The following is a 24,874-nucleotide window of genomic DNA, read 5'->3' on the forward strand; positions in this document are numbered from 1 at the left end:
GTGCATTTTGCAGTATCCCCCTTCTTGTGGACTGGGCAAAGAACACTTAGATTCCAACCGTCGGGCATGCTTTCGTCCGCCCATATTTTGCTAAGAAGCTGCTGCATGCGCCTTACCAACTCCTCGCCGCCGAACTTGAATAGCTCCGCAGGCAATCCATCAGCGCCCGCGGCCTTGTTGTTTTTCAATCTGGTTATTGCTATTCTAACTTCGTCATAATCGGGCGGGGGGACATATATTCCATCATCATCGATTGTGGCATCGGGTTCTTCATCTCTGCGCGGTGAATTGCTGCCTCCATTTAGGAGAGCAGAGAAGTGTTCCCTCCATAATCTAAGCACTCTCTGGACATCAGTTACAAGGTCGCCGGAGTTTGCCCCGGTCTTAAAACCTTCCGTCTGTCGCCGTATTTTTTGGTAGAATTTTCGGGCGTTATTCCTGGTGGCTAGCAGCTCAAGCTCCTCGCACTCACGCCTTTCTGCTTCTGCTTTTTTCTTCCTGAAAAGGCGTCTCGCTTCCCTTTTCAACTCACGATAGCGTTCACACACTCCTCTTGTCGCGCTCGCTTTTAACGTAGCCTTGTAGGCAGCGTCTTTTCTTTCTGTTGCAACGCGGCATTCTTCATCATACCAGTTGTTTTTTCGTGGCCGCCGGTAACCAATTTTTTCCTCGGCGGCAGTATGAAGTGCTTTGGAGATATGCTCCCACTGCTCCTGTATTCCTTCAGGATGAGTTGTGCCCTCAGAGAGCAGGTGTGAGAGTCGAGTTGCGAAATCATTGGCAGTCTGTTGTGATTGAAGCTTTTCGACGTCTAGCTTTCCTTGTGTTTTTTGTTCCTTGTTTTTAGCCGCGTTGAGGCGGGTGCGTATTTTGGCTGCAACGAGATAATGGTCCGAATCGATGTTAGGTCCTCGGATCGTTCGCACATCTAAAACACTGGAGGCATGCCGTCCGTCTATCACAACGTGATCGATCTGATTGCGAGTATTTCGATCAGGAGACAGCCATGTAGCTTGATGTATCTTTTTATGCATGAACCTCGTGCTTGATATGACCATGTTTCGAGCACCGGCAAAGTCAATCAGCCTCAGTCCGTTAGGAGAAGTTTCATTGTGTAGGCTGAACTTTCCGACTGTAGGGCCAAAAACACCTTCTTTGCCCACCCTGGCATTAAAGTCGCCAAGCACGACTTTTATATCATGACGGGGGCAGCGCTCGTATGTGCGTTCTAATTGTTCATAAAAAGTGTCTTTCACCTCATCGTCTTTCTCCTCTGTCGGCGTATGGGCGCAGATGAATGATATATTAAAAAATTTTGCTTTTATTCGAATAGCGGCGAGACGCTCGTCCACAGGCGTGAACGCCAGCACTTGGCGACAGAGTCTCTCTCCCACCACGAATCCGACGCCGAAACTGCGCTTATTCGCATGGCCACTCCAATATATGTCACAATTTTTGATCTTCTTTCTTTCTTGCTTCGTCCAACGCATTTCTTGGATGGCGGTGATGTCAGATTTTGCTTTGACGAGGACATCAACCAGCCGGGCATCTGCACCAATCCCATTCAGGGAGCGGACGTTCCAGGTGCATGCCCTCGATTCATTGTCCTTCAAACGTTTGCCATGGTCGTCATCAATAGAGAGTGTATTTATCCGAGGCTTGTTGTTATATTTCATTGGAGTATGTTTTTACGTGGCGGGTCCCAAGCCCAGCGCACAACCCGCTCAGCGGGGGTGAAAATATTACTTGGCACGTTTATATAGCGAGCCGCTTGCTCCAAGACAGACGCCCGCTTGCAGCCGCACCTAGAGGTGTACAGACGCTGCCGATGAAATCTCCCCCGGCTAGCCCTTAAACCGATTATGTCAGAGTGGCCTAGCCAGGTTGTCGCCTTCTCACATTAGCTCACCGCTAAACGGGTGTTTAGCGGCTACCCAGAGGATACTTGGCCGCAAGCGACCGGCAGTAGTGAGCTGCTTGAACCGCATGCAAAAGAATCGCTCTGGCCATTCCCAGGTGAATGGCGGTCAGAAGCTTTCCCCACTTTCGTGGACTTCTACACACGGCCCCACCCTCCCATATACATCTTTGTTTTCTGTTTATGATATTCTGTGTTCTGCACTGAAATTTTAAATTGACAAGGTGCATTCACAAGTGTAAGTGTTAGACTATGTTTGTGCATTTATGGTTTTTATATAAAAATGTATTTTTTACAGCCCTGAAGATGATTTCTAATTGAAATCGGATTATCGACAAAATAAATAAATACAACATATATGGTATAATTAATTGCATTTTTATTAATAACTAGCAGGGTACCCGACGTTGTTCGGGATGCGTATTTATATTAAATTGGCCCTTATTTTTTTTTAAATATCGATATCTTGGGTCTTTAACTTAACAAATTTTAAAAAATTTCTGCTAACCTAAATCACGAAACCATGTGCAGGCTCCGTTTATATAAAACAATATTTATTTTCCCACATTATCCCTCCTCCCCTTTTATTGCTTGGTACATCCCACTTACTTTACTCTGTGCCTTTTTCTGGCGATCCCATTCTTCTTATCTCGCGCTCAACCTCTTTTCGGTATTTTCTTCACTCTTCCCCCACATTGAGAGTTGAAAACTAGCAACTGAAGAAGACACCGCGCGAGTGTTGAAACATTTGTCTTGTTAAAATAAAAACAAAAAACTTAAACGACTAAAAGGTGTTGTTTCACTTTCTTTACAGCATATATGTATATACATACACATTCAAAATATAAAACAGAAAATACTTACAGATCCTGTTGATATACCAGAGAATAAAAGAAAGTTTTTTTTTGTATATATGGGTACATACATGTTTATTTCGCTTGCAAAATCGTTGAGTTTGACAAATTAGGTTGGAAAAAATAATACTTTTTTGTTGAGTGAATAATTTTAAAAGAATTCATTTTGTTAGCTTTTTACGACTTTCTAATTTTTAATTGTTGCATACATTAAGGCGAATTATATAAAACTGTTATAGAATCACTTATGCGCATACATAGCCATATATAGCAGTATGATTGTTATAAAAGTGAATGCTTACATACTTAGCACACATAAACAAAATTATTCGAAGCTCTTCAGTGTGAATGTATGTGTATGTGTGGAGAGTTAACTTGTAATAAAAAATTTACCATTTTTAATGCTTATTTAAAAAAAGATTTGTTTCTAATGCTTCCTTATATACAACGTTTGATGTGGTAGTGTTAGGAACATAGACGATTAATTTGTCTGCTTCACTAACACGTGAGAGCGCCACGTAAAGCTGGCCATGAGAAAAGCAAATCACAGTCAGATCAACGCCCACAACACTCATCGTCTGGCCTTGTGCTTTGTTTATTGTCATAGCATAGCAAAGGCTCACCGGAAATTGAACACGTTTAAATCTAAAGGGAATGTTGTTTGGTATAAGGGGATACGTGGTATAAAGACTCTCTCTCCTCTGTCACTGCCTGTCAAAGTTTCTGCTTTAATTATATTTTATTTTAGAGAAATAACTTTGAGCCTCTTTCCATTGCACAATTTTGGTGGGTTTAGGTTACGCAACAGAATAATTGGTGCGCCTATTTTCAAAATAATTTTATGGGATGGAAGTCCAGGTGCACTAAGGCTATTTAAAAACTCCACAGGGAAATTTGTTGAGTCATCTTGCTCCAAAACTCAGTTGATTGAAAAGTATTCGACCTCCTCTCCCTGAATATCGTTGAGTATATACGAATTGATTTTCAAAACATGGTCATTTCGTGGCGTCAGGATAGCCCTCTCGCAAAGCCAAAAGTTATCATGACAGACTCCTAGATCATTATAAACAGTAGAAATTAGTTCTTGCAAAGAATGTACGGTACGGCACAAATTATCGGGCAGTGTAATTTTGCCTTCTTCTTCGGGGTATGTACCATTTCCAATATTTAGCAAAGTTTCGGAGAAGTTCTGCGCATTTATGTTGCCTCCGATTCGTACGCGTATTTTCTGTTAAATGCATTCTTTTAATGTTACACCATAAATATGAGCTCTTCAAACACGCTCGTATTTCATCTGCTCTTGTACCGCATGGTATGACCGGTAGTATCTGCCGAAAATCTCCACAAAAGAGAAAAGTAACACCACCCATAACTTGGTCATTTTGGCGTATCTGTCCACAGCTTCTACGGCTGTCCGGTTCGCCATGATGCATTCATCCCATATTACCAACACACAGTCACGAATAACACTGGCTTTTTCGCAATTTTTTGCTATGTTGCACATTGGATATTCATTGATATCTAAGTCTATGGGGATTTTGAACATGGAATGGGCAGTTTTACCACCAGGTAATAAAGTTGCAGCTATACCAGATGAAGCCACTGCCAGAGCTATTTTGCCTTGAGCTCGCACCTTTGCCAAAACAATTTTAGTTAGGAAAGTTTTTCCTGTCCCACCAGGGGCATTTGTTGACGAAACAAACAAAAAAACAAAATCTCACCTACTTCATTATCGACACTATAACAAACGCGTTCGAATACTCCTCTTTGCTCATCCGTTAAACGTTGAATGCCATTACGTAGAGTGTCCGAAAGTTCTGTAGGATTATACGAAATTTCGCTTGAGTATTCCCTGTTCCCTTTTTTTTTATTTATTCCCTGTTCTTGCGTTCACCGTCTATAGATGGTTCGGGTAAGCCGTATTGGGATAGAAAGTTCCCTGCGGTTAAAAACACCTCTTTGCTTATCATACGTGTAATAAGAGGGAACCTCCTCATACATTAATGTCCTCGCAAACCTGTCTCTTTCGCAAAGCCGAAAGTATGCCAATAAAGGGGTCTGCCTCTGGTTTTCTACTCGATCTGTCACGTTTTCGCAATTGAAGTATATCCTTTGCCCTCCTTCTAGATGAACCTCCAAATGCACTACAGGGGGATATCGCTCATGAATGGGAAAGCTTAATATTCTCCAAACGGCCTAAGAAGAGCTTATATAACGCCCTGATTGAGATCTAGTTATTTCGTCATTCTCATTCCTTAACGCAAACGTTGCCTGGTCACTGCCCATATTTATATACTTGCATATATATTTAATAGATGATACACTACTGCACACTTCCACGTTGATTTGGGCCTGAAACGTTTTGGAGAGTACAGGTGAATATGGTACGACCCATCTATTGTCCAAAATTATATCTTCACCACGTAATCTTAAAGTGGCAGTAAATCCACCTTCTTCTGGGGACCGTCACCGATAAGAGGGATATCCATCCTCTCCCTTTATGGTGTGTTCTATAAGTGCCCGTGGATAATCTTTCAAGCATCGTCCGTCCTGCATGCATGGAGAGTTGCTATTTAATATCCCGCAAGGACCATGGACCATGTGTGTTCTTACTATGACAAATAGTGTGGCATCTGTGTTTCTGTCCGGAAATTCGGCACTTATCACATTATCAATATCGTTAGGGCGTATTTTGTCTTCCAACCAGAGAAGTACATGTGCATGTGGTAGACCTCGTGTTTGCAACTCAACGCTGTACATAAAGCACAAAGCTGACCCAAACAGATTCTCCTTTGTAATTAGGCGTATTAGAGCTTTAAGTTTTAAGTGGAACACTCTAGCTATTATGTCGTGCCGATCGTATGCATTTTGACCAGGCAAAAATTGCTGTGTAATTTCAGCCCACTTCGGATTTGTTGTCATTGTTATAAAGAGATCAGGCTTTCCATATTTTCTAACGTAGCAAAAAGCATCCTGTGTACGTTCGTGCATGTATCGTGACCTCCCGTAAAACTGGACGGAAGTATTACTAAGCTGCCCAAATTTTCTGTACCTCCATCTTGTTGCATAGCATCACGTAAGTGCACATACTCCTCAGCACGCAACCGCCTTTGATTAGTCCGTATATAAGCCAAACGCTCGGTTTCAATTTTAGCATACATATCGACGATAAACTGATTAAATAGTCCACGAAATCTTTGCAAGTATACAAAACTGTTTGCTCTTATCTGTAGCATGTATGCATAAAATTGTTGTGACGACAACTTTTTATGTGGGTTTGGCAATCTAGTAGTAGGGTTAATTTGATGTAATTCAAAGTTATATCCATCTTCCCCGTGACAAAATATTAATGGGTATTTAAGCGCATCGTATGATCGATGTGTCTCGTATATACGATGAAAACGATCGTCATGAGTGCGCAAAACAATATCGCGTCTTTCACACTCTTGGTCAACTAAAAGAACTGCAATTTCATTTGTAGTAGCAGGATTGTACCTTCATGGATATTCTGTTGCGGACCTTTTATCAGCACATATTACAAATTTATAATTATTCTTTTGCTCTTCGGGGACGAAACCAAGGGCATTTTTAAAATCGCGAACGTATGGATTTACATCATGTAGCATATTTTGCAGAATAGATATCAGACTACGATTAAGTTGTGGAAAGTTTTCGTTTCTAATATCCGCCTGAACTTCATAATTCGCTACGAAATATATTTGCAGGAACTTTGGCTCATTCTCAGATAACAGTGAACCATTAAGGTGATAAACCTGCCTTTGGACTTTGAAGGAAGGCATAAAAGATCCTTCCGTACTTGTTAAGCTCCAAAGGATGTTATTTGAAATACACTGTTATACGCACGAATGTTTTCTGAAAAGTGCATTGACTGCGAGTGATCACCGTTGAGCAGAGCTTTCAAAACTTCAGGCGGATTTAGGAAAATTTCGTAACTGACCTTTCCATTGGAACAACACATTCCAACCATTTCTTTTTGGTATTTAAGGGCTTCACAAAATCTGCATTTTAAATTCATTTCGCCAATTAATGAGTATTTAGCATAATCTGCTAAAGGGTTATATGCAAAAGCACTTTTTGTCTTAGTAGTCTAGGAGAGTAAGCCGTTACCTATATCAATATTTGGGGGAAGCTCTTCAGAGTCATTTTGTTCCCTATTTAGCGTATCGCACGCGGTCAACATGCAGACGAACTTGGCGATTTTCCTCTGACTCCAACTGCCGTATTCTGCGTATTCTTTCCCTCTCGTTGGCCCTGTATGTCACAATCGGCGTTCAACATATCGACCCTTTCATTACTTGTTTGGCATAACCTTGGACATGCTGAGCGGATGCGCTACTCATTTAACCGGGACTCCCTTTCGCCAACAGGTTCAGAACCTCGAGAGAATATGTGGCGCTCTCGGTCATTGCTGAGTCGTATATGTTGTTTTTCTTCATTTTCAAAAAAGCGATTTAAATTTGTCCTAACTTGCTGCGTACTTAAACGAAATTCTCTCTCAGGGAGGTTTCTAATTCGCGAGACAGCGTGTGACTTTCACGATCAGCCATCTGCCTATTGCCCCTTTTGTCACTTGTTTCCTGTGACCTTAAATTAGCGGAGCGGATACGCTGATCATTTAGCCGCGACTCTCTCTCGACAACAGGTTCAGAACTTCGAGACAATACATGGTGCTCTCGGTCAGTGCTGAGTCGTGTATGTCGACCTTCACTGCTTTCAAAAAATCTATTTAAATTAGTCCTAACTTTCTGCAAACTAAGACGAATTTCTCTTTCGTGCGGTGCTTCCAATTCACGCGACAAAGTATGGAGTTCCCTATCAATATGTCGGCGCGCATCACTTTCGGAAGGAGTTTCCATAGACCTGATAAATGCTATACGTTCTCTATTTGCCGAAAGCCTCGTTTCATAATTTTCACTCGATTCTTGTGATCGCATTAGTCTTAACCTCTTAGCAGCTTTAGTGCATTTCGATACATTTTAACGCTTTTTGGGCATAGTGTTTCTAAAAATAATGCAATGAAAATTAAATGGGCACATAACAAATAACCTTTCCTTTACGAAAATTTTATTTAGTATATGTGTTTGACAACCAATCGAACATCACTTTCGCTGATAAAAAATCAGAGCGGTTTTCTTTTTGAAAAATTCAATTTGAAAATAAATAATGATCCAAAAAAATCCACAACAAAATATGGTACCACCATTTACGCGGTATTTTCAAGATATTTAGAGGATATCAAGTATCAAACGTATGTTTCCTATTTCGGTTACTATAAACCTATAATTTCAATTATAAATATTCCTGAATAACCTATGTATGTACATATATTGTAAGATTATAATAAAATTTTTTTAACCAATATTAATTTCTCATTTATTCAATAAACGTAAAAAAATTTGTTTTCTTATCGGTCACCACGCTTAAAAAGTGTGACTTGAATTAATATCAAAGACAAAACTTGAATTAATATAAAAGAAAACAAAATGTTGCATAAATATTATAATTGCATAAGTTGATAATATACAATAGCTTTACCATGGCAGTCCTCGAGTGCCACACGTCCTTTTTTTTATTTTTTAAAGCTTTTGGGTCTTTAGTAAACCAGGTTTGCACTGGTTCATTATACGGTCATGTGCGTTTGGGCACATGTTTTTCAAATAAAATATAAATGATTTTATTAAAATGTAAAACGTTTTGCTCTACATCCTCTTTATATCGAGGTCACGTTATCTCAGAAAGCTCTTTATTTAAATTTTTAAAATTAGTTTTCGAAAAATCAAAGCACCTGGTAGAGACACATGTTTTGTTAGTGCAGCCGAATTCGTTGCATATTTATCTCAAGAGAGGGGTGGTAAATGTCTTCTGGCAAAACAAGTGGTTCACACCAATTTATAGAGAATTTAGATGTGTCGTCAACAAATGCTAAGTCTAAGAATTTTCCATACTTATTCGGAAAGAAGATGATCTGATTAAGGCAAAGATCAGTAATTCCATCCAAAAGTCATTTTGATGCATCCTGGATGATACGGGGACAATATTATGGTCAACGGTGTTCTAAGATATATGTGGCCGGTTAAAGTATGACTGTAACAGTGAATTATGGTGTATATCCACTGATAGATCAGAAGACGGTGGAATATAGCAAACGGCTAAGTAAATATGACCCCGGCCTAGTATAATTCGGATGCATTTAAACTCGATGGAATCAACTTCGGGTAAATTAACATCTGTAGATGGAATTAAAAAATGTACAGCCAGCAAGACGCCACCTCCGGCTCTATTTGAGCGGTCATTTCTATAGGTCTGGTACTCACCGCAAACAATTTCGGAATTTAAAACATTGGGTTTCAGCCATGTTTCAGTAAAAGCAATAATATTATAGTTACAATGTACATTGTGTTATGTGTGCTCGACAAAGGGGGATCCGTGTCCAGCAACTGATGGGTCAACTACCTCTTTCGAGAGTAACACCTTCACGACCATTTACGCACACTAGCGTAGACTACGCGGTTCACTAGGAGGCTGTCACAGATTATACTTCTGATGGTTTATAGCTGCATTCCGACGTTTTTCAGCACGACGCGGCATACCAACTAAATTATATTCTGATTGCGGTACAAATTTCATCGGCGCAAGCAAAGAGCTCAAACGTTTGTTCACTGAAGGTATAAGGGAGCAACAACAAATACAAAAAATTCTTTCCAAAGACTTTTCACAGTGGGGTTTAAACCCTCCAGCAGCCCCACATATTGGAGGCAAGTGGGAAGCTGTGGTCAAGTTGATGAAATTCCACCTAAATCGGACCATTGGTGAGATATTGCTCACATTCAAATTGAAGCTATCTTGAACTCAAGACCAATTGACGCTATGAGTGATGATCCTGAAGACCTGTCAGTGCTTACACCAAGCCACTTTCTCATCGGCACTGCACTAAGTACACTACCAGAACCTTCTCTAACGGAGGAACGTATATCCAGACTTCAACGGTGGCAACTTATTCAACAAAAAATGCAACAATTCTGGTCCCAGTGGTCCGCTCACTAGTTGCAACGCCTGCAGTCTATCTCAAAATGGTATCATAATAATAATAATAATAATACCCAACGGATTAATACCCTCCAAAGCCCGCCCAACCAGCGCGAGGGGCGCATCCGCATGACGCACGGATTTGTTATTGCCAAGTTGTTGATAGGCGGAGGTTTGTTAAGCGTCGAGATCTAAAACTGCTCAGCTACAGAATAAAAAACATTAGCTGAGTACTATACATAACAGTTAGAAATTACATAATAGTTAGAAATTATACATATACATACTACATTGTAAAATAAGTGAACATTTTTAATTTATTGGATTTTTCTTTTTTTTTTTTTTTTGTTAAGAGTTAAGATAGGATAAGACAGTTTTCTTTATGGTAAAAAGTGAATCCGTTATATTAAATGAATTAGAATGAGTATTAAAATCATGACCTAAACACCGAAAAGGTTCATTTAATTCGAAATTAGTTCTGCACTGCCTCAAAAGAAGAGGTTTTTAATGTCTTGACACACGTGATGGAACGTTAAAGTTTACTTCGTTCAAAAGAATTTGACTAGAAATCAGTCCATTCAGGAGTTTAGCCATAAATATGACGCCTAGCATTTCTCTACGACTTGCAACAGTTGGAAGATTGATAAGCTTCAACCGACTAGTATAAGGTGGAAGATTATACGCAGAGTCCCACTGAAAATTCCTTAAAGAGAAAAGTAAAAATTGATTTTATATTGATTCAAGTCTATCTGCATGAACTCGATATTGTGGATTCCAGACTATTGATCCGTATTCTAGTATCGGTCTAACTGAAGTGATGAAAAGAGCTTTAGTTACATAAGGGTCACTAAATTCTTTGGACCACCGTTTCACGAATGAAATACCACCACTAGCCTTATTGACAGTAGCATTAATATGAAGGTTGAAACTAAGTTTAGCATCTATCGTGACTCCCAAGTCCTCAAAATAGTTTACTGATAGAAGACAAAAATTATTAATTATGTAAGAGGGTGCTGGCAAAGATCTTCGAGATAGGCACATGAACTTGCATTTATTGAGGTTCAGCGGCATTGAATTTACGTTGCACCAAGTAACTAGGCAGCTTAAATCCGCTTGCAGCAAGTTTTACATCATCAGCATACATTAAGATTTTGGAATATTTTATAGTGGTACAGATATAATTAATAAATAACAAGAACAGAATTGAACCAAGGTGGCTGCCTTGTGGGACGCCAGAGGGAACATCGATGACATTTGAAAAAGTATTTTTAAAGATAACTTTTTGCGTTCGACTGCAGAGATACGGCGAGATTTACTGTCTGAGACCAGGTTGGAAGCCAAGTCGATCCAGCTTGTAGATAAGGGTCTTCAGGTACAGTAAAAGGTTCACCCCGGCTTAGAGTACATTTTGATGTATCGTCAACAAATACCAAATCAAGGGACCTCCCGACCATGTTAAGAATTACATTTATCTGTTTAAGGCAAAGATCAGTTATTTCGGCTAAAAATTTGTCGTTGGACAGGTTTGAAGAAATAGGTACAATATCCTGGTCAGATATGGTCCATAATACATGCGGGAGATTAAAGTCACCCAGGACTATCATCGAATCAATGGGCTTCAATAATGAATTAACAATTTTGAGCAGGGAAATATGATCCATATACACCGAAGGATCAGAAGATGGTGGGATATAGCAGACGGCGATATAGACACAACCCATTCCGGGATTGATTCTAATGCATTTGAATTCTGTAGAATCAATAATGGGTAAATTAACCTCAGTTGAAGGTACAGAAGAATGTACCGCAAGCAAAACTCCACCTCCAATTTTGTTCAAGCGGTCATTTCTGTATATTTGGTAATCATGGCAAAGAATCTCGGAGTTAAATATCTGAGGTTTCAGCCAAGTTTCAGTTTAAGCGATAATGCTGTAATTGCAGTTAAACGATTTCAAATACAATTCAGTTAGTTTAGTGTTTAAACCTCTAACATTTTGATAAAACAAATTTAGGACCGATTTAACATTAATTTTTTTAGTGCAATATTGTTATGTGGAAGTGTAGCAAGATTTGAAATATTAATATTACGCCTACGCTCGAATTCCCGCAAAAAAGCACCGGGCGGCCAAAAAGAATTATTTAATATAGTATCAAAATGTTTTGCGGATACATCAATCCTGAAAGACGAAATATCTCTAGGATAGTTAAAATTTAATTTTCGAACTGTCACGTTTTCAAATTTAAGCTTAGCGAAGATGTACGACTTTAGGTCCCCTTCTGTGGTGTCTTTGTCAAATCTTGACACAAAAGCAGATTTTTTAATAGGGACAACAATAAGATTGTTAGACGGCGGTTCGGATTCCGCAGAAGGGTTTTGTGGATCCTGATTATTTTTTGTAGAATATTTTTTAGGTTTTGTTAAAGAAACCTTGGATGAAGGTGGCTGAGCTGGTAAGGGACTTGGGGGTGCCAGATTTATTAATTCGATAGTTGGGGGTTATGTAACTACGAGTGGAGGAACTTCAGCAACGGCATTGAGTGTCGGAGCACTAGTTAAGTCATTCGGATATTTGAAAGACTTAACTAAGTTTTCATACTGGATGAATTTCTTGGACAGTGCGTCAATTTCCCTGCCTATTTCAGAGAACCCATCGCGAGCATGTTTGAAAACTTTGAAAAGATCAATCTCAGTTGGTCTACATTTCAAACAGGCCCTACGAACTCCCTTATCACTATCGTTGAGTGCGTCAACCACTCTTGCTGACAAACCGGCACACATCATATGGGCGAGCTCATTGCAAAGCCAGCATGACACGAATGGATGGGAATCACTTTTTATCAAGCCGTTCGCATATAGGCAAGACATTTTAATAAAAGAAAGAGATGGAAAAAAGAAATTAATAAAATAGTGAGAGTAAGTTGCAGTGGTGGGTAATGACACTATTTTTTGAGTGTTAACACAGTAGCACAGGCACACTTTGCAGTGTTAACACATTGTGTTGACAGAATTGTGTTATAACTGATTATCGAAAGTCGATATGAGTGTTGGCACAATATCAGAGCACAGTACTGTGTTACTTAACTGTAATGCCACGTTTGAAGCCATTTAGAAAAGTAAATCATGGCATCATTTATCTTCTTTCATACTCCCATGTTTAGGGAATCTACGGTATATAACCACAACTTTTGTTTAAATAGAACATTTTCAACTTAGAGTAAACATTTTGTGCCCACATCTTTTTAACGTAATACACAGGCAAGATTATGAGTACAATCAACACACAAGCACAATGGACTATGTATGTATGCATGTGCACTTACGATCTGAGTGTTATTCTCTGTGCTATAGAAACAGTCAGATTTGGGCAATCGAGTGTACCACTGTGTTATAAATTAATCGATAAGTGTGCGTGTTCGTGTCGCACATTACTGAGTGTTAACACAATAACACATCACAGTGCTGTGTTACTCAGCCTTAGTAAGTTGATTAATTGAAAAATAGCACAGCGAGTTATAGGGAAAAAACTAAAACAGTTTGGAAGATGTTAGATAGCGATGCACTGTATGAGCAGTTTGAGATGCACTGTGATAACACTGAACAAACCGCGCAAACAGCTGTGACACTATGAAAGAGAAATGAAGTGTGCGCGCAAAATCAAAAATAAAAACAAATACACTATTAAAACTTATGCCTAACAACAGCAACAACACAATGCAAAAACACTCGGCAATTAAACTGTAAGTGAATAAGTGTGTATATGCAAATTAATGAAAAATTAGTTTTGATATTAAATACTTAACTAAAACAACTGAAATTATTTTTAATTTCTTTAATTAGCACACTCAATGAATTCACTTCGCTACTTATTTCAACAATAAAACTATCTTTAACAATATTAGACAATTTATTTAACAAAAAAAAGACAAGATAACAGATACAAATCAACTATACAGCTTGACGTTTGCGAACATCCGAAAGTAAAAATTGGATCAATTGTGCTCCTTACTGATGAGCGATTACCACCTTGCAAATGGCCGCTAGCTAAAGTCATCGATCTTCATCCCAGCAAGGACAACCTCACACGGGTAGTCACCATCAAGACTGCCACTGCAAATTTGACTCAACCTATTTCTAAGATGGCGGTATTACCGATACCTATTGCTGATGAACATCACAACCACAGCGGCGATGACGGGCGGAATGCTGAGAATTCATCATAACTTGAAAAGCGCCTTACAAATCTGGCATAACAGTTGTTTCCTATTGCGCCTTTCTAGATTTCTTGGAATGACATACCAACATATCTTCTCAACAACTGAATTACTCTCGCGATCTGTTATGTATGTACATACCTGCATACCAATGTACCTATGTAATCATTGCGGTAATTTGTCCTTCATATAATATAAGTCATAATCAGGTGATGTAAAAATATGTACATAGAGAAAACGGTTTGGCATTCTTATATTGTCTATCGGGCAGTAATTAAAGTTTTTCTTTTGCTACAGTAAGCAAGCATTGTTTTACTTATCTTAATTTTCAACAACTATGAACTTAAGCAAGTCCAAGAGCTTCAGAAAGATGAGTATGTTTGCCCGCCTTTGGTGAGAATATCAGCAGTCATGTCATTCGTAGAAATGTAATTAAGAGAGATCTTGCAGCTTTTTAGATTTTGTTGAACAAATTGGTGCTTGATATGTACGTGTTTGGTTCGGGGTGAATATGAATTATTTGTTGCAATCCGAATGGCGCTTTTATTGTCGCAATGTAAAATAAGTGATTTCAATGTTTCCAATTCATAAAAAAAAAAGTTGTAGCCACAGTGCTTCTTGAATGGCAGCAGTGATTGCCATGAATTCTGCTTCGATCGACGAGAGCGCTACAGTGCGTTGTCTGCGCGTACACCAGGAAATCGCGCAACTTTGATATTTGAACCCATAACCCGTGGTCGATCTTCTTTCATCAAGATCACTACCACAGTCAGCGTAGCAGAATCCTGTAATATCACTGACTTCTTTAGTGAAAACTAAACCTTTGTCAATGGTACCCTTAAGGCATCTCATAATACGCTTTACTGCAACCCAGTGTGCTTTTCCTGGGTTTGCAGAAAACCTGCTCAATAAATTTACAGCAAATCAAATATCCGGGCGTGTTATTTGTGACGCGGAAAGTAAGCATCCGATTGCCTGCATGTATGGAATCTCTCGCATTTCTTGTTTTTCACTTTCAGTTAACGGACACATTTTGGAACTAATTCGTTGATTTTAATTAATCGGCATGGATACTGGGTTGCAATTAGACATTCCGAATCGTTGCAATAAGTCTGCTACGTACTGTGATTGATCTATTTTTATAGTACCTGTACCATTGTTCCTTCTAACACGCATGCCTAATACTGAACAGAATTCACCGATGTCTTTCATCTTGAAGATCGATGACAACTCTCGTTTAAGCTTTAATATCACCTCAGTATTGTTGGAGAAGAGAAGTACATCATCGACGTGTACAGCAACAAACAATTTTTCATTATCATTTGTACGAGAATAAACACATTGGTCGATGTCGCTACGACCTAAACCAAGGCTCAACAAAACATCGTTAAACTTCTCATTCCAAAGCCTACTCGATTGCTTAAGGCCATAAAGTGATTTTTGTAGCCTGCATACGCGACCAGATTTATCGTCGAAGCCAGAGATTGCGTCATTAAGCGTTTCAGGATCCTTTGAAACATTATCAATGGCAACAAAATTAAAATTACAATTACCTTGTTTGGTTGCTAAACTTTCGGAACGCCCCAAAAATTTTTCGTCAGTATCTAATTCAGAATCCGCATTTTCGAAGCTTGGTGAGTCTGCAGGTCTTCACTTAATCCATCTTCAACTTTTACGTTTGGTTCGTCTTTAAAGTTCGAAAATGCATCATATTTTTCTGCCCCTGAATTGAGAACGTCACTGGAGTCAGATTAGTCGCTTTTAACTCTCGATTTTCAATAAAAACAACGTCACGGCTTACGATAATTTTGGGTGATTTTGGTTCAAATAACCGATATGCTTTTGAAGCGTTACAGTAACCAGCCATTATATATTCTACGGATTTTACATCCAGTTTTTGTCGTTTTTCTTTCGGCACATGCAACATGGCTTTACAGCCAAAAACCCGTGTATGCTTAAGCGATTGTTGTTTGTTTGACCAGATTTCTTCTGGACAACGCGACTCTTTGCCGCACGGAGTGCGATTTAAAATGTAAGCTGCAGTTACCGATGCCTCAGCTGAAAAATTTTACTCAAGCCCGAGTCAACAAGCCTACACCGCACTCTCTCAACTATTGTTCTATTGAAACGTTCTGCCACACCATTTTGCTCAGGTGTATATGGGGCAGACGTTTGGTGCACAATACCATTTTTCATAAGAAATTCTTTAAATTTGTTATTCGTGTATTCAGTGCCATTATCCGAACGTAGTATTTTAATTTTACGTGAACATTGATTTTCCACTAAGCTTTTATATTTTAGAAATTCCTCGAAAACTTCCGATTTGTGTTTGATTGGTATGACTGTAATTTTTCTAGAGAATGTGACTTTACTTGGAAAGGTCCTGCCACATCTGAGGGCACCAGCTCAAGCAAATTTTCTGCTCAAGTACCACTCTCTTTGAACGAAGAACGGGTTTGTTTCCCCTTAATGCACACAATGTATTACTCTTTACTAGGAGTGCTGAAATCTACACCCCTACAGGTGTTTTTGATTTTCTTTAAATTTTCGTTGCAAATGTGGCCTAATCTACAATGCCATAACTCGTAATCACTATTTGCGAAAAGTGCACTATTTACTTTGTTTTCACGTACATTTAGACGATAGAGGTCATTTACAGCGGTCGCGGTAGCAATCAGATTGTATTTGTTATCAAAATTTCGGCAGTAATTTTCTTTAAATAAAACTTTGTTGCCTTTTTTAGTCATTTCACGCACGGAAAGTAAATTTACACACAATTCGGGTACGTAATCGACGTTGAGCACTGCATCATGTCCTGTGGAAAAACCCAATTTTGATGTACCACTGGAATTGATTTATTATTCGCTACAATAATATGTTTGCCAATTGTCGGCTTTTCATTAGAAACCAATTGTTTGTTTTGCGTCATATGTGCTGTTGCACCAGAGTCTACGTACCAATCAGCGGTGCGGCTGTCGTGTGAAAGAGTGTTTTCTCATTTTTTTGCGCCAGTGTTGTTCCTTTTTCTTTTATTTGGACATTGTTTAGCATAATGTCCCGATTCTTTGCAAGTGTGACACTTGACAAATCTAGGCTTATATTTACTTTTGGAATATAAAGCGCAATCACCATTTGGTTTATTAAATTTTGCCTCTTGCAATAATAGTGTTTTTAAATTATCGATCGTAAGCTGTTGTTTTCAATTTTCGATGGCTAAGACCAAAGCTCGAAATTCATCTGGTAAGCCTGCAAATATCAATGATGCGGTAACTTCGTCATCAATATTCAAACCAGCGGTTCTCACTTTTATAGACGTCATCACCAATGTATTTAGGTACTCCTGCATAGAGGAGAAGTCTGAAAGCTTGCATTGTACGAGTTGTTTCAACAAGTCAACTTTACGCGTTAGTCCGGAATCTTCATACGCCGATACTAAAGCATCCCAAGCCTCCTTGGCCGTCGTAGCTGTCGCGATGTGCGAAAAATTTATCGGCTCAATTATTAGAGTGATTTCTGCAAGTGCCCGCTGATCTGCCTGCTTATCTTTTTATGGAGGATTTGCTTGTAGTCCTGTTTTTGCTACTTCCCAGCATCCTTTTATAACCAGATATGATTTTGCATGGAGCTTCCACACATCACAATTTTCACGGCCTTTTAGCTTATCAAATGATAAATTATTGTGGTTTGCCGCCATTATGATGTGAAAAATTTATGGAATACTGCTTTTTGCGACCGATCGCTAAGATTTTGTTAGACTTCGAGAATTACACCATATACAATTTATGCGCTTTATAATATAGGCCCATAACCTGTTGATTTTAAAGATACAAACCGATTTGTACAGTAGATAAATTAAAGGCGTGTAAGCACAATTGTAATTCAAACGGAAGTGAGGACATGTTCTTTATTTGACATTTAATGATATATACAGGGTTGCATTAAATATATGAAGAAGGGTCATTCACTAAGCTAATTCACAACACAAATAAATCAAGCATAGGAAAAAAATATACCAAATTGAATTGCAGGGCCGCTTCCAGAAAGCTAATGAAACATTGCACGAGTTCGCGTCGGGCATTGAAAGATTGGCTCATCTCGCAAATGCGGACGCACCCGTGGATTACACTGAGAGGGTAAAAATTCAGAGATTCAGGTGGTATTGCACATCATTGCGGCACCGGCCCCAGTAGTTCCAAGGATGTGGGTGTTCGTAAATGAGCTGAAGGAGATGAGCAAATCGCCAAATCAACTTAATCGTTAAACTAAAGCGAATCAGCCGCAAGGGGCGGTAGCTGGCTCCCGCAATTGAATTCCCAATAATCTTTGTCTCGCAAATTGGAAGAATGTCGGAGGACATGTTGATGAAAATGAACGTTTACTGACTGTAGATGCCGGTGACTCTCATTCCATCATTCGATCGGATTTCGTCAACAAGAAGATAAGACCATTGCTTCGAGCAAGTTTGCGTACAGCCACTGGAGAAGACACCCAGGTAATGGGAGAAGTAGAATGTGAAGTAGCAATTGGGAACGTCACGGTATTACACAATTTTATAGTGGCAAAGATTGCTGATGAAATCATAATTGGAGTGGAGTTCTTAATCGACCAGGGCATCAAGATCGATATGCAAAGCAAGACGATGCGATAAAAGAACATAGAGTGGCACTTAATTTCGGCCACAAGAAAGGTTACAGCAGTAAGCGAGTGCTGGTTATGAAGAATCAGCAAATAACACCGAAATCGGATGCAGCCATCTGGGCAAAGATTGATGGAGATTGTTGGACAGACAAATTGTAGGTTGTAGAGGCAGCAAACCAATCAAAAACGAATATACTTGTAGGAAAAAGCATGGCTATGTCTAAACATGGACTTATTCCGGTAAGAGTACTCAACGAGTTCAAGTCACTACTCAAATTTACCAAAGGAGATACATGTATTGGCAAGATGCCAAAGGGCTGAAGTAGTTATTAACTGTAAACAGCTCCAGGTAAACATTTCAACTAGCAAAATTGGTCTTTCAAATGATGTTACGTTATGGACGGAGGGGCTAGAGGAAGACTATCAGAGTAATGCAAAATAGCTGCTCCTAAAGTACGCAAACATATTTGACCAGGATGGTTCCAAACCAGGCCGCACCAAAGTTGTGAAAGATCAAATTGACACTGGAGATCCAAGGCCGATCCGACAAGTGTTCCACTGGCCAATCGGGAAGTTCTGTGTCAAATCATACAAGAAATGAGCCTCAGCAGCGTAGTCGAACCATCAGCTAGTCCATGGAGCTCACCAGTGGTAATTGTGAACAAGAAGGATAGAAAAATTAGGTTTTGCGTGGACTACCGCAAGTTGAAAGACGTCACGAAAAACGATAGCTACCCATTGCCAAGAATTTACGATACTCTGGAGTCACTATCTGGTACGAAATGTACTTCAAAAGTGGCCACTGGGGAGTGGAGGTGAAGGAAGAAGACAAGGAGAAACAGCCTTCAGTGTCGGAGATGATATTTTGCACTATGTTATGCACCAGCGACTTTGAAAGACTTATAGATGAGGTACTGAAATGACGTAATTGGAAAAAATGCTTGGTATACCTGGACGACATCATCGTATTGGGAAAGAACTTTGAAGAAAATCTTAAGAACTTAGAGGAAGTTTTTCAAAGGATAGCTGGTGTTGATCTGAAACTAAGTCCCAAAAAGTGTTCACTGTTTAAAAGGGAAGTAAGTTATTTGGGCCATAAAATTACGGTGGAGGGCATCTCCACTACGAACGAAAAGATACAAGCTGTAAAGGATTGGGCAAGACCACAGAACCTGCATGAATTAAGAAGTTTCCTTGGGCTCTGAACATATTACCGTAGATTTTTACCAAACTTTGCCAGCGTAGCCCATAGCCTCCACGAGCTAACAAGGAAAAATAAAGCTTTTTAATAGAAGAGGCAGCAAGAAGTGGCTTGCCAAACATTGAAAGAGCGTTTGTGCACAGTCCCAACGTTGGCATATCCGATTCCAGGAGCAACGTTTATTCTAGATACAGATGCGAGTGAATATGCTATAGGAGGCGTTTTGTCACAACTGGAAGAGGCTATTGGCATTGATACATTTCATTACATATTTTCACAAGTACCTCTACGGGCAACGATTCTGCGTGAGGACAGATCACGCAGCGTTGAAATGGCGCCTGCATTTCCGTAATCCAGAAGGTCAATTGACACGGTGGATAGAGCGACTAGAAAGCTATGACTTTTCTATTGAGCATCGACAAGGTAGTACGCATGGCAACGCTGATGGAATGTCATGAAGACCATGTAATTTGGAATGCAAACATTGTTCGAAAGCCGAGACTAAGGAAGACATCATAGATGTCCGGCGTATGACCATAACGTTTACGGATGAATGGGATATGGAACAACTAATACGATGTCCGCTCTAAGATACAGATCTGTCACATGTTATGCAAGGGCTCGAACGAAACAAAAGACCCAACAGAGAAGAGATGTCAGCAGAGAGTCCTCCTGCGAAGTCATATTGGGCACAGTGGAACAGTTTACCATTGATATGCGGTTGTCTGCATCGAATATGTGAGACTGAGGATGGTCAATGTCAGAGGAATCTAATAGTTGTTCCAAGGAACCACATAACGTTCCAAGTGGAGGTCATCTTGGAATAACGAAGACGCTCGAGAAAATTAAGCAAAGATTCTATTGGGTTGGTTGCTGTCAGTTGCTCACTGGGTGGATTTCCAACTGCGAGATTTCAGGTACACCGTTTGAAAGGATCGCCATGGATGTCGCAGGTCCATTTCCTACTATCAACCGCATAAACAAACACGTACTGGTAGTTATGGATTATTTCAGCAAATGGCCAGACGTATACCCAATTCCAAATCAGGAAGCGGCAAGAGTAGCAGAAGTGTTTACAAACAATTGGATTGCAAGGTATGGTGTACCAATGGAGTTACATTCTTACCAAGGCAAGAATTTTGAATCACCTGTGTGCCAGTAAATGTGAAAGACATTGCGCATTCGAAAAACATGGACAACTGCATTGCATCCTCAGTCCGCTGGTAAGATGGAACGATTCAACAGAACCTTGGAGAAGCACTTAAGGAAAGTAGTAAACAAGTTCTATAAGAAGTGGGATACACACAAATCCTTATTCTTTATGGCTTACCGATCGGCAGTACATGAGAAAAGTGTCCAAACTCCCGCAAAGGCAATTTTTGGCAATACCCTTCGACTGCCAGCTGACTTGAAGTTTGGGATAAATGCCGATGCGGAAAGAAATGACAGGAATTCCTCTGGTGTCTTGGATGAAGAAATGAGAGAAATACACGATCTTGTAAGACAATGAACCAGGATTATGAGTGACAAGAGGAACGCCTGGTACGAGAATCTTTAATATAGACTAAATTTCATTACCATATATCAAACTGTTTAAGAGATCGCAGCCCAAATGTGGACCAGAGAAAATATCAGAACTAAACGGCAGCTGTTAAAAGGTCTCCAAGTTATCACCCAATATGTGAGCCAGTAATAAACCTGGAATGGTTAAGCATGAGTTGCGTGGAAGCGGATTCCTATTGCGCTGGTACAGACAGTTGGAGTAAGACCTGAACTCTCTTGGTTCTCCGAGTTGCCGTCAGTTATCGCGAAAGTGTTAGTTATCATAAGAAATTTTGATATTGTTAGTTTACGTATTGTATGTCGATATATTCATTTTAAGGAACTATATGTAGAACTATTATAGAGCTATCCAGAACAACTTATTTTGAAACTTTTTTTTAAGTTTTAAACTTTTAAAAAATGCATACGTCGGAGTAGTAGGAAAACGATTTAAATTCCCTTGGTGTTACCAATTGACGTCAATTAACAGAGCGAAGAAGCGATTGGCGCCTTGTTGGACAGGCACAACTGTTTAAATAGTTAAGCGCCAACTAAGTAAGTTATAATGCGAAGTTTTTTTTCAGAATATTTAATCCTTTTCAAGAGCTCAAAGATAAGTAAGCAGATTCTCAGGCATGCATGCCTTGCGAATTTGGCGGACACGAATTTTAGTACTATTTATGTGGAAATATTCTGTTTGATTTGATTATGAAAGTCAACTTCACAGACAAAAAAAAAAATTGCATTTTACAAAGCCATTGATCACAGAAATCCAAATCAAATATTTAACTGTGTATTAGAGAAACTTTTTTCTGTAATAATTGCTTAATGTAGGTTACGGTAAAATCGAAGTAATTTATTTTTATGGCCAAAATAGGACACAATTTAGAAAAAATTTTAAATGACCTCTGCAAGCTTCTTCAAGAGGTCTCTGAGAGTTAGTTCAATTACCTTAACATCTTCTTGTATTATCTTTGTTGATGTTGGTTTCGTCCTGTCTTCAAGTTGATTACATAGTGTGAACATTTCAATAGATTCATAGTTTACTCGGGTGGGTGTGCGAGATATATGCAACGTAGGACGGCACAAAATGCCGTTAACCGAATTCACGTCTTCTCCGGAATGGATTTCAGAATTATCCGACATAGCTTGCAGTTGTTTTTTGTTAGTTTCCGCAATTTTTGAAATCATTATTCATATTTATTATAAGTCAATCAACATGGGCTCAAAGGCATATGAAAAGTGTGGTAGCGAAAACAAACAAATAGTGGTATATAGTTATATCTCCCGTTATTTTATGAATCTCAGCTCTTGGTTGTTCTAAAATAAACTACAGACAAATGATATTTAAATTAATATTGTAAAATACGCATTTAATTAACTTAAAGGTATTAATTTGGAACTTATAGATAATTTTGGATTTTACCTATGACAGAGTAAGTTCGCGTTGATCGACAAAGTGGCTGGTATCCCAAACAGCTTTTCTAAAAGAATTTGGTGATCTCTGAGTTAATTATTGTCTCAGTTATTTCTGTCTTGGGTCTTACATATAAACCTGCAACACAGTAAAGTGTGATATGCCGCTGATATAGAGCTTTTCTCTCGTTTGGATGAAAGTTTTCTGGACTCAGCGCGCTTGGAATCGGCGCTTATTACGCAAAGATCTAAAGGAGTGATAGAGTTGTAGTCATGGTAAGGAAACCAAGTGTTTCCGTGTATTCTATCGAGCAGCAGAACTGAAGACCCAGAAGTGATGGCAATGGAGCAAAACCCATCCCTAAACCTAGCATCCTGCTTGGAACGTGGAAAATCTACTAATATAGTGGCGGAATAAGAGTGTTCCAAACTTGGCAAAGATCCCTGTTAATAACACTGAGTCAAAAAACTGAACGAAAAATCTGCTTTAGATATACTTTACCAAAATGTTAGAGGCTTAAACACCAAGTTAACAGAACTGTTTTTAAAATCATTTAACTCAAGCTACGATATAATTGCTTTAACCGAAACCTGGCTGAAACCTCATGTTTTTAACTCAGAGATCCTCTGTAATGACTACCAGCTATATCGAAATGACCGCCTGAACAGGGTTGGAGGTGGGGTTCTGCTTGCTGTACACTCTTCAATACCATCTGAAGAGATTTGCGTAACCGCCACCGATACAACTGAGTTCTTGTGCATACGCACACAACTAGCAAATATCCACATTTATTTGGCCATCTGTTATATCCCGCCATCTTCTGAACTGTCCGTTTATATGAATCACATTTCCTTGCTAAGAACTGTTAATTCGATGCTAAAGCCTTCCGATTCCATTATTGTCTTGGGTGACTTCAATATGCCACACATATCATGGTGCATCTCTGACTTTAATATCGTACCAGTTTCGTCAAAGTCTTCCAACAATGAATTTCTAGACGGAATGTCTGAGCTGTGCCTTCAACAAATCAACATCTAATCGAATAAATTCGGAAGAGTGTTGGATTTAGCCTTTGTGGATGATGAATCTAAATATTCCATTAGTCGATGCGAACCCATTATTGAACCTGAAGATGCTTACCACCCTTCCCTCAAAATAGTTTACGAAGTTGTAAATTATGCTTGTAACAGCGGAAATAAACGATACGACTCCAGTTATCGCTTCGACTTTGCGAAGGCCAATTTTAAAAAATTAAATCGTGATCTATCTCGAATAGTGTGGCCAACATTTAATGCTGATGTGGAGCAAAGCGTTTCTCACTTTTACAATACCATTTACTGTCTTTTTGAAAAATACGTACCTAAGCGGATTTGTGTACATTCCGATACAAGCCAAGTATGGTTCACTAAAGAGCTGAACATTTTAAAGAATAAAAAGTCTCGATCTTTCAAGTTGTTCAAAAAGACGGGTTTACATAACCATTACTTACAGTACTCGATTCTACGCTGCAAGTATTTTCAATTGAACAAAAAGTGTTACAAAGCTTATCTTTGTAAAATGAAAAGAAATATAACTTGCAACCCGAAGGCATTTTACGGATTCGTAAACTCTAAACGCAGGGTGAAAGGGTTTCCATCATCCATGAAATTCCAAGATAATATTTCCAGCGATGATCAAGAGATCGCCGACTTCTTTGCGGAATTTTTCAAATCAAATTACTCTATTGAGACCAACGTTCCACCTAATGAATACCCATGCCATATTGATTCATGTTGTTCAATCAGAGCTCCATTTATATCTTCAGAAGATGTATTATCTTATTTAAAAACTTTAAAAGTATCATATTCATACGGCCCCGACAGGATCCCGACACACTTTCTTAAAAAATGTGCCGCAAACATCTATCAGCCGCTAACAGATTTATTTAATTTATCTTTAATTTATGACGTTTTCTCAACAATATGGAAGGAATCTTTTCTTATTCCGCTTCATAAAAATGGAAGCAGGTCTTCAATAGAAAACTACCGGGGCATAGCAAAGTTATC

At 39.1% G+C, this 24,874-nt stretch overlaps 1 protein-coding gene across 1 annotated transcript in view; it reads right to left on the reverse strand.

The window, feature by feature from the left end:
- Nucleotides 1–22,737, reverse strand: part of Gat (GABA transporter) — a 1,840,468-nt gene extending 1,817,731 nt beyond the window's left edge. The window contains exon 1 of the mRNA XM_067758099.1: nt 22,364–22,737. Coding sequence (XP_067614200.1) covers nt 22,364–22,603 — 240 coding nt within the window. The 5' untranslated portion in view covers nt 22,604–22,737. The remainder of the gene's footprint in view (nt 1–22,363) is intronic.
- Nucleotides 22,738–24,874: the final 2,137 nt, after the last annotated feature.

The sequence above is a fragment of the Eurosta solidaginis genome, chromosome X, assembly GCF_040869045.1.
Source record: "Eurosta solidaginis isolate ZX-2024a chromosome X, ASM4086904v1, whole genome shotgun sequence".
In the NCBI taxonomy this organism is placed as follows: Eukaryota; Metazoa; Arthropoda; class Insecta; order Diptera; family Tephritidae; genus Eurosta; species Eurosta solidaginis.